General features: G+C 37.4%; 1 protein-coding gene across 2 annotated transcripts; it reads left to right on the top strand.

The window, feature by feature from the left end:
• Positions 1–1880: 1880 nt before the first annotated feature.
• LOC148872329 (ribosomal protein L30 family protein) lies at positions 1881–10673 on the top strand. Of its 2 annotated transcripts, none has more exons than XM_088971212.1 (5): positions 1881–1996; positions 2130–2186; positions 4311–4591; positions 4693–4849; positions 10399–10673. In XM_088971212.1, the coding sequence occupies exons 3-4, from the start codon at positions 4400–4402 to the stop codon at positions 4825–4827; spliced, it is 327 nt and encodes a 108-aa protein (XP_088827338.1). In that variant the 5' UTR covers positions 1881–1996; positions 2130–2186; positions 4311–4399; the 3' UTR covers positions 4828–4849; positions 10399–10673. The 2 variants fall into 2 exon arrangements, with proteins under 2 accessions (XP_088827338.1, XP_088827337.1); XM_088971211.1 differs by having other exon boundaries at positions 1892–1996; positions 2125–2186.
• The last annotated feature ends 604 nt before the right edge of the window (positions 10674–11277 follow it).

The following is an 11277-nucleotide window of genomic DNA, read 5'->3' as shown; positions in this document are numbered from 1 at the left end:
TGATGACCTATAAGACACGTGCGGATTTGCAATGGACCCTGAACACGTGGGAATTTGCGATGAACCCCGAACACCGATGAACCCGACACCATTATAGAACTGTGGAATCACAGTAGATCGGGAATAAATTTTGGTTACACATGCAATTTTAAATTACAAATGTGGGTTTAATGAAAGTACAAACGTCAAATGATGATGTCACCCACACCACATCAATATAATATGGTCACATACGGAGAGAATCTGGAAAGGATAGGATTCTCTAATAATGATTCTTTAATAGTCAAACAAAAGGAAAGATCTTTTTTCCTAACAAAAAAGATATCATTTCCTAACATAAAAGAACTTTTTCCTTGATAACTTTAACTTTTTTCTCTATAAAATGGGGAGAGCAATTCTTCCCTAGGAGAAACAACACAATAAAACCTTGACCTAGGGTTTCTAAGAGAGGGACTCTCCTTCCTCTCCTCTCTTCTCCTCTCTTTCCCACCGCCATCTCTGGACCTTCGGAGACTGACCAACCTCCGCCTTACCATGGTACCTACACCTATAAAATAGGATCAACCACCATTAGACTAGGTTGTCTAGCTGAATTATGGGAAGTCCACAATTTAACTAGAAATTTCAATAATAGATGCATTTCAATCAAAGGGGATTCCAAGCATGTCATTGATTGCCTAAAAAAATGACCAAGCCACCGTGGAGATTGACAACTGCAAGATGATTGACCAAAGCTTTGATGGAAAATAGAGTATCAACATGTCTACAGAGAAGCCAACAAAGCTGTAGATTGGTTAGCAAATTTGGTTTGGTTCCTAGAGCTTTAGCTTTTATTAACTGTTTGGATTATTGGGGACGTGCTACCCCATAGCCATGTAGCCCTCTTGTATCTCCCATTTTATAAAAAAAAGGAAATATTCTCGTTTACTCGAATTTGTATAATGTTTTACAGTTGTTGCAGTCAAACTTAAGATCTATTACATCAATTCAACTCTTCTCTTCTTGTTATGTTATAAAAAATATAACATTCAACTCATATATAGGGTGTTTGGTTAATTTTACATTTATTGAGTAAATGTTTTGTATTTGTGTGACTGCAAAACCAAGAAAAGCAATTAATGAGGGCGTTTATGACACATAGGTGCCATTAGGCACCACATTAGCAAAATACCAATAAACGCCTACCCATTTCAAGATGCTCCAAAATGAAGCTTCCTATAACGGGAGAGGCACACAGAAACCAGAGTTTGCTTTTGTAAACTACGACACACACATGCAATTAATGAGGCATTTGTTGATGAGGTGCCTATGTGGCACTGCCAATAAACATTTACTCAATAAACGTAAACGAAACCAAACATATACATAGTTGCTTAACAAGAAAAAGATTTATTGGGGGACCTCAGGAGCCCATCAATATTTACTCCCCTCCCCGCATCTACTCTATCTTTTGGCCCCCTCATAAAAAGTTCCTAGCTGGGCCCTAACTTTTTTAAGTTCAATAGCTAGTAGCTACGGTTGTTGGGTCCGGGATGTAATGGACTATGTAAATATTTCTGCTAATAATTTAGGGGTGCTAACGATTTGGTGCCTTTTCTTATAACTAAATCGGTACTACCAGTTCTTAGAAAACTAGTAATCGAAACCGAATCGAAGCCAATTGGTTAACCGATGATCAGTTCAATTTAATTGTTGGTTTGATTCATCGGCTTTTTGGTTTTTCAATTTTTATAATATATATATATATTATATGCTCACCCCTAACCAATATAGTTTGTTTAATTATCAATGTAATTACAAACTATAGGGAGTATTTTAGTGAAATGGAAACTAGAGGGTAGGTTTTAATAAATACGTAAAACTATAAGGGGTGTCTAAGTAATGACCCTTTCTAAAGCCCTAAGTTCCTCGCAACAGTCTCTCCATCGACAACCCCCTATCGCCGCAAGACACTGACCAAGGGAACTGCTTTCTTCTCCGGCGACGAGATCCCCAGGTATCATCGTCGTCCATCTCTCTAAGATGTTAGTTTCTTTACCGCTTTTCTATGTTGTGCTTTCTCTTTTGTCCACCTTATAACTTCATTTTTTTTTGTTTCACTGGTTTTCTTCTACCGACGCATAGAGAAGGCATCACAAACCAATAGCCCGACTTTTTTTCTTTCTTCGGCAACAAGTACCTCTCAGGTAACAGTTACATTGATTTTTTTTCTCTTCTATTGCTGTGTTTATGATACGCATGGAAAACGAAATCTGTTTTCTTCTATTGATGTGTTTATAATAGAAACAAGAAAACGAACTCTGTTTTTTGTCTTCTCGAGCTTGTTCTGAATCTGGGTAATGTTGTTCTTCCATATTTCTTGCTTCCAGATTTTGAATTAATGGGTTTACGTGTTCATTTCACATTGGGCGTTCGAGATTTTAAAATGAAATCATTCATAATATTAATGGGCTTATCTCTGCAACAAAACCTGTGTCTGGGTAAATTGTAGTATTGAATTCGGGAAAAAGAAAAACACAGACCTGAGTTTTTTTTTTTCATAATATGGAGATGCTCTGAAAGCAAGTATTTTTTTTCTTAGGCAGTTCATGGCATTTAGCATTAGAGAACGATCTTGTTTCTAGTGGGGGGTTTAATCCAAGTTGTTAAGTGTGGTTGCTTCGAAGTGGAAGAAGTATGAACCATGAAAACCAGATAGCTGTTGGATGCCCATTCTTTCATATTTTAAAGCATTTATATTCTTGATGAGAAAGCTATGCTTTATATTTTATTTCAGATACATTGTCTTCTTGTTTTTATTCAACACTTATCTGATAATGGTTTTAAAAATGCAAAGGCTTACAGGGTGTGTGGTCTTTTTTTGTTAACTTTAGGTTTGAGGACTTGTAACAATCTATTGTATGTGTATTGATCTGAAGAATTAATCTTAGGAATTAACAGGGCTATCCAAACATCATTTATATTTCTGTCAAATAGAAATATGTTCATTGGGAACAATTTGCCAAACAAGTCAATTATTCCAGGAATAAGAAACAGAGTTCCTGTTCCAAAACAGGAATTTCCTCAGGAACAAAAATATGCAGGAACTTTGCCCGTGCTCGGGTATTACCAGAGACTCTGCCTGCAAGATATACAGGTTTAGTGAATTTTGTTCTGATCTGTTTGGCTTGTTCCCTGTAGCTGAATACCTAGGATGCTATCTGTTTAAAAAATGCTATAATGAATGGATATGCTGAATTGTTGATATAGAAGTTTGAACCAACAAGCAAAGGAAAGAAATATCTTTGCCTTTTGATGAATGCCCAGTACTGTATTAAAGAGCCCTGTGAAGGAACAAAAGAGGATCAGATTGACATTATTGCTACACAGATGAATGCTCATGGAATGAAACTGGAATGTATTATAGTGAGAAGAAAGCTAACTGCTGATGAATAGACCTGTTCATGGGCCAGGTAGCCCAACGGTGGATAGGAATTTAGGCCCATGGGCTCGGGATTGGGCCCAAAACACCTGGACCAGCTTTCTTTTTCAGGATGGGCTTGGGCTTTCTCAAAAAAGCCCAGCCCAAGCTCAACCTGAAAATATTTTATATAACAAAAACTATGTTTTATGTAATAAAATAATATATTTTTTGTTTGTTCATCTTCTTTTTTTTTCTCAAGTTGTAGTGAGATCTTTTAGTATTTTTTAGTTTTGAGGTCATTTAATATAAATAAATCAGTTTTGTTGTTAAATAAAGGAAAAAAACCTTTTTTCTCAATTTCCTGGCCAGGCTTCAGGCTCGGGCTTGGGCCTGAATGTGTTCTGTTGATATAAACTCATAGCCCGCCCAAATCTGGCTTGGCCTGGCCCATGAACAGGTATAATGATGCAAATAGGAGATAATGAATGAAAATGATCTTATGGTTAAATTTGTTTTCAAAGAAAACATGTGCAAGAACAATATATATTGAAAATCCAACTTCACTATTAGGTTCTATAAGAACTTGGAATACATCTCTTATTACATCATTGAAAATTCAATTTCACTGTTAGGTGTTATAAGAACTTAAAATATATCCATATTGTTGATGGTGCCATTTATTTCTTCCTGAAATTTCTAATGTTTTTTCTTATAATTTTTTATGTTTGTTTTTTTTTTTTTTTACATTTTTTATGTGATTTATGTTATTTCAATCAATTTGGATTGGATGGGGTTCAATCTGGTTCATTTGCATTAAAATGAATTGAAGTCAACCCTCTGTCCATTAAATTTGGGTTGGATTGGACCACAATCTGGTCAATTGACACCCCTATCTGTATCTTTACAGTCAGCTCTGCAAGTAAGCAAACTCGCGTAGGGCCATCACTTTATATTATTGATTTAAGCTGGTGGTAGAGTGAGAAAAGGAGGGAAGAGATGAACGCTTTCAAGGCTTTCAAAGCCTGTGTTCCGATTGCATGGAGTCCTCACCTCTATATAACCCTGGTTAGAGGTATTCCAGGCACTAGGAGGCTTCACAGACGCACCTTGGAGGCCCTGCGCCTCCGCAAGTGCAACCGAACTGTCATGCGCTGGAACACACCTACTGTTAGGGGAATGCTCCAACAGGTTCTAAGCAAATTCTATGTTTTCAGATTTGTCTCTTGATTTAATCAATTGGGTTTTGGTTTACGATGAGGGTTCTCCTTGTTTTTGTTTCTAATTGATAGGTAAAGAGATTGGTCATGATTGAAACAGAAGAGATGTACAAAGCTCGGAAGCAAAAGGATGCAACCCACAGAGCTCTACGCGCTCCTTTGGTTGTGAATCATCTTCCGCCTCCTGCAAATGATTCTTCACAGTAAACCATTTGAGATATTTTTTAAGGTTAGCCTTTAGATAACTTATTTCATATTGGTTTTATGTTGCTTGTTGAATAACTGGTATATTGAGTGAGGTTTGTTGCTTTAAATGATAGGCAAATCAGCATTATTTGCAGGCACATATTGGTCCATCATTTAAGTTCTTTACTGTTGTCAATTAATAGTTGTACCTTGTAGTGAAAATTCTTCTGAGACCAGATTCTTTGTTGTGACACTGAAGCTTAAAGAATTGCATCCATTTGGCCCACTTGAATTGGTTACAATTTCCCATTTTTTGCTTGATATGCACCCTATTTGAGGCAATTGCTTCATGAAAAGAGAAATATTAAGTGATACCTAATCATTGACATTACTATATCGCACCCATTATGGTGTGATTTATGGCTACTAATATGGGCAATTTTTGTTATTCACTAAAAATCTACAGTGTCATTGAGTTAATTCTGTTCAGACTTCAGAGTGCTCCTAAGCCCTATCCCTACAATATCAACAATTGATAGAATAAACCTTAGCGTAGAGTTTCCTACAATTAGGAAGTAGATGGATTTCCAGAAGAATTTCTGAGATATTCTAAAATATCAGTTCCCAAGTTATGTTTTATGTAGCTGGAATTTAGGTTGGGACTTGTTTAGTCATTTATTTGGAAGTAGATGGAATTCCAAAAGACTTTCTGAACTGTTCTGATATATCAGTTCCCAAGTTATGTTCAATGAACTCCATCTTTGTGAGATTATTATACATGCACCAGCATTGCAGCCCTAGACGTTGGTTCTTTGCACTTTTTCTATCTTTTAGCGATACTAATACTTGATGAAAATGTCTGAGGACTGGTAAGCTTTCAGCTCAGAAACGATGAGCTTCTTTGAGGGAGCTCTGCCTCCTGAACAAGGGAGAAAAAGGAAAATGGAAAAGGGGAATATACATGTCTGAGCACAACCAACTCTCCAGGCCTAGTATAGTATTGGCCTTATTACAACAATCTCATGGACATGACACCTCACTCCACTCTAATGCCCTTCATGTGGTTTTCTGATGTAGACAAGCCAAATGGTAGGCTTCATGGGCTGAACCTGAGTCGTTGCTCCTTGGGCTGCTGTTGGGCTCCCAGGACCTGAACCTTATGATCCCGAGGCCGTGGGCTGGACTGGATTCTATCAGTTACTCCCCCTGGAGATGGACCTTATCCTCAAGGTTCAAGTGGGAGTACCATTGCTGCAATTTAGTGTCGTCTTACCTTGTGGCATCCTCGGTTGGAAGACCACTTTACTGGACCATGGCTTGCTTTACAACTTTGTGGTCCATCTTAACCTACCTGAAGTCTGTGATCTGGACCTGGTGTGGTTTAATCTCCACCTCTCCATCTGCATTGAATGGGGGCAAAACTAGACTTGTTACTGTGCTATCCCAGGCTTTGAAAGGGAGACAAGAAACACGAGATGAAGCTTTGAAGATGGGGGCAAGTGCAGCTTGTAGGCAATGGAACCAGCCCGCTCTATTACCCAGAAGGGGCCAAAATACCTGGGAGATGGTTTCTGCCACACCCATTTAGCAATAGAAGTCTGCTGGTAAGATTGTAACTTCAGATATACCATGCCCCTGACCTGATAAGTTTCTCTTTGATGCTTATCATAACTTAGTTTCCTCTGCTGCTAAGCCTTCTGTAGGTGTAGTTCTAGGGCCTTGAGGATGTCATCTCGAGCTGAAAGCTGGGTTTTTACTTCTGTTACAGAGGTAGACTCCTCCTCATAGGGTAAAATGGAGTGTCATGACCATAAAGGACCTTGAAAGGTGTAGTCCCTGATGCAGCATGGTATGATGTGTTGTATTTCAGCCCAAGCTAACCATTTCATTCACCGGGTTGGCTTCTCACTCACATAACACCGGAGATAGGTCTCTAGGCATCAGTTAACAACCTTGCTTTGACCATCTGACTATGGATGGTACTTTGTGGAATGGCACACATCCACCCCTTGAACCCTGAAATATTCTTCTCCAAATCTGTTCATGAAGGCCAGGTCTTGGTCTGTCACAACTCACAATAGAAACTGGTGTGCTGTGAAGTTTGGCACATTCTGGATATCCGTTTGAGCCACTTGGGCAGCTATGTAAGGGTTAGCTAGGCCCATGAAGTGGGCATATTTTCTAAGCTGGTCTACCACTACCAGAAATACAGTTTTCCTCGTGGACTTCGGCAAGCCTGTTATGAAATCTATCAATATGTAATCCCACACCTGGTTGAGAAAAGAAAATAAGTGTCTGCATTATATAGGAAAACCTAGGAGGAGAAAACTAGCTCAATTTAGGCCAAGTTTGGGAGTGCTTAAAAAAGTGCTTATTCAAATAAGCACTTATTTTGGGCCAGAACCACACCAATAAGCACTTATTTGCATTTGTGAAATAAGCCCGAAATAAGTGCTTATTCTCAGAATAAACACTTATTTGAGAAGCCCAAATTTTGAGCTTATTTTTAAGTGTTTATGTCCTTTCTGACCTATCTTGGCCTGCCACATCATTTTAAAAATACCTATACTATCCCTGTTTAAAATAAGTGCTTTTTTCAGCAAACGCTTACAAGTCCTTACTAGAATAAGCACTTGTTTTTTAAGCACTACCAAACTTGGCCTTAGAGACAGGTTGTGATAGTAGAATGAAAATGGAGTTTATATGGAATGATTAATGATATGTGGCTTGAAATGGCAGACTGCATAAAGAAGCAAAGAACATGGTAAGAGAATCTAAAAGGAAATTTCTTACCAACCTCATCCTACACCTACACTGTTAGGTGACTAGAAAGCTATGACACTTCTTCCTGGGACTTTTTACACTGCAATGTGTGCCCTGTGGAGATCTCAAAGACATGGTAGTCCAATGGAGAGGACATTCTGGTAGTAGAGGGGACGATTGGAAGATCATTGTGCCTGTAAAGTTGTTGGCAGTCTAGGAAGAAAGAAATAGGAGGAATTTTGATGAAATCATTTGATTCTTTGAAGGCAAAGGTCCTTGGCCTACTTTGTCATGGTCTCCAGCTAAAAGAAGAGTTCAAATAAATCTCATTTGCATCTTGAGTAGGAACCTCCCATAAATCTTACAAGCATCCCCTTGTGATCTCGTCTCTACAGCTACATTTCCCACTTATATTCAAGGACTTACTAGGCATAAGTTGGTAGTTGTTCAGTTTAGAATCCTGGTGATGTAGGATTACGGGTGGGGGCCCTACAAATTTTGGATATGGTAGTGGGATTTGTGGGGTGATTAAGAATGAAGAATAAGGATGGAAAAACAATCAAACAGCTTGCTGTCCGCCAAAGAATGATAAAAAAATCATCCTCATCATCAAGCCTTGCCCCAACTATATGGGGGTTGCCTGTTAAATGCCATATCCATCATTAAATTATGGGTTCTTAGATCGTTTCTAATCAATTCCACCCAAGTCCTTTTCAGTCTGCCCGTAATTCTTATAGCCCCTTCAATTTGAAGCTGATGACTTTTTTCTAATAGTTGCTCTAGATGGTCTTCTATGCATGCGATCAAACCTACATCCTCTCATTTTATCACCTATTGGAGCTACTCCTGGGTTCCTTCATATAACTTCATTTCTAACTGCGTCCTTTCTGGTTCAAAGAATGAATAAAAGATTATAAAGAAAAAGAACTCTTGCTGTTGGGGTAAATGGCCAAGAGATAGATCACTTTAAGAGGTAAGAGGGGAAAAAAGGGAAAAGTTCCTCATAACAACCAGAATTCATTAATCTGGATGTGTTTGGCTGGGTTTATGGTTATGTGTTGGTCTTTTGTGCCCCCAGCCTTGCTTAAGGGGGTCTAGGCTGGATGTGTATGTGTGTTTTGTTTTGCTTTTTTTTGCTTTTTGTATACTACTTGTATACTCCCCTCTCTTTCTTCTAATAAAATTGTTACCTTATTTTTTTCAAAAAAAAACTGCATGGGTATTTTGGACATTTTCATGCCTCTTGTTAGAGGATTCTAACAGAGGGGATCTACTTGCAACTGTGTCAAAAAGTTTAGGGGAGGTAATTGCATACCAAACTTCAGGGGAGGTTTCAACAATTTACCCTAATATTTTCTTAATCCCATTAAAACTAGTAATTCATGACTTTACTATAAATAGTAATTATGAGAATTACTATAAATAGTAAGAACAAAGTTAGCATAAATAGTAGTTTTGAAATAACAGTAAATATTTGGAAAACTTAGAACCCTATTCTTGAGATAATACAGTTAGAAATTGAATTACAAAAACTTGAAAATAATAACACCCTATCACCTAAATTTTTGAAATTGGTAAAGGAATTAGAAATCTGTTTTAAATTTCTATGGATTCTTTCCTTTCTTCTGTATCTGCATCACCTGGGCTAGCAGGAATTGGTTTTGCTTTCAAGAAGCATTGTTTGGGTGTATGGAGGTTAGCAATGCGGATGTTACAAAAGCAGTGGTGAGAAACCTCCTCAATGGGATCCATACAGGTAAACAATTGCAGTTTATCTACCTAAGCTTTGACTTTAGCTCAACAAATGCAATCAGATATGGAGCATCAGCATAGGAAGTGTATCTTGGAGATTGGTTCATTTCTTGAATAAAATAAGAGAAACAACAATCGGTGTCTTAGTTCTGATACACATTCCCCAGTGCATTAAATTGAATGATAGATGGGTTAGCCAAATCGGGGGTTGAGTTTTTATTTTTCTCCAGTGACAATTCTTTACCCAACTATTTTTCTGTAAGGTATTTGTTGCTTGTCCAGTCATTCTGCATTTCTTGTACAACCTTCTTTGTTGCCGTATAATGTATTACCTTTTAGGTATCTTGAAAAGAAAGAAAGAAACAAAAGAAGTAAAAAATGATGTAGCAGATCTTCTTGCAAGTAAAAAATGTATTACCTTTTACTTCTACTGTTTAGAGCTTTTTCTGTTTTTTAACCTTCTGTTATTGAAAGAAGAAAAAGAAAATTCAATTCCAAGCAATAAAGTGTTTGTTTTGAAGGAAACAATTGAACTTAGCCTAGTTAGGATGAGAAATCTTAGTTGATACAGAAGGTAGGGATGGACTTGATCTGTTCCATTAATAGGCTGAGCTACCATGGCTAAATCGAAGACCATATGTGGTACAAGCTTAACTATATCTGTTAGAGACGGTATGAATTCCTGCTTGCAGTTTCATGCATAGCTCATATTTAGACTCAAAGCCCCTTCTAGATATGGATATGGCAAAAACCTGGTTCATGATTAGCTTTCTAGTAAGAATGTGATTCATTATCTCTACTGTTATGTCATATGTATTCTGTAATTCCTCCATCAAAAAGGATCTCCAATAATTTTGTTGGTATCAAAAAGTAGTGAATTGTTTGCTTGACATGGTGAAATTAATTTGGCACATTAATGTAAGGATTATTTTCACTGTTTATTGCTAGAAATCGCAAATTAATGTATTTTTTTTATGTAGGAATGGCTAAAGTTGTGTTAATTGATCCTACCATTTCTTTCTTCCTCGAATATACTATTGCTTCATCTAAGTTAAACTCTTTTGACTGCTCTTTCAGGCTGTGTGATGTTCTGAACTGGATTTTGGTGGTAGGGATACATGCCAGTCAAGACACTAGAACTACAATAAGATGTGATCCAAATTCTCCCTGTAGTTGAGCATAGTAAAACTTGACTGAACAGGCTAGTGTTTTCCATGATGTCGCAACTCAACTTGATGGTCATGGAACATGTGGTTGTAAGCCTATTTAATTGCTTCTTAGAAAGAGATTGCACAGTTTTTTGGGATATGTTTCGTACTTCCATGATGATCTGCTGATGGGATTTGCCTTTATTCTGTTCTGCTTGTTAGCATTTACCCTTTGAGCAGTGTCTATGGCACAAAAAAGATATTATACGTAATACACTTAACCAATCAAAATCTCTTTTGCATTTGACTGAAACTTCCCCTGCAGTTTCTGACCGTTGCTGAAATCTCCCCTAAAGTTTGGTAATTGCACTTACCTCCCCTGAAGTTTCTGACACCGTTGCAAGTATACCCCTTCTGTTAGAATCTTCTTATAAGAGGCACAAAAATGTCCAAAATGCTCATGCAATTATTATTGAGACTGTTTTTTTACGAAAAAATAATAAAAACTTCATAAACAACAAAAGAAAAAAGAGGATTTAAAGTTGCAATTTTACCTTTGAATGATTGATATCTAGGGAAAATTTGGAAAATAAATCAAATTCAGAAAAAAATATTGGAAGGGTTTGGGCTGGCGTTTCATATGGAAAAACTTGGAAATAAACGTTTTGGTCAAAAACAACTGTATGGGTGTTTTGGACATTTTATGCCTGATTTTTAGAGTATTCCATCAAGGGGGTCTAATTGCAACTATCTGAAAGTTCAGATGAGGTAATGGCAATTTCCAAGCTTCAGAGGAGGTTTCAGCAAC

This window comes from Nelumbo lutea, chromosome 2 (genome assembly GCF_056320005.1).
Source record: "Nelumbo lutea isolate HS-2025 chromosome 2, American lotus-T2T, whole genome shotgun sequence".
Taxonomy (NCBI): domain Eukaryota; kingdom Viridiplantae; phylum Streptophyta; class Magnoliopsida; order Proteales; family Nelumbonaceae; genus Nelumbo; species Nelumbo lutea.
Note: the sequence above shows the minus strand (reverse complement) of the source record. Positions and strands in the feature narration are given on the sequence as shown.

What these genes read in the sequence shown, in the direction of transcription:
- LOC148872329 (XM_088971212.1), top strand. Translation starts at nt 4,400, where the DNA reads ATGAACGCTTTCAAGGCTTTCAAAGCCTGTGTTCCGATTGCATGGAGT. An exon ending in TTAGGGGAATGCTCCAACAG is followed by an intron (nt 4,592 to 4,692) that starts GTTCTAAGCAAA and finishes TCTAATTGATAG; the next exon opens with GTAAAGAGATTGGTCATGAT.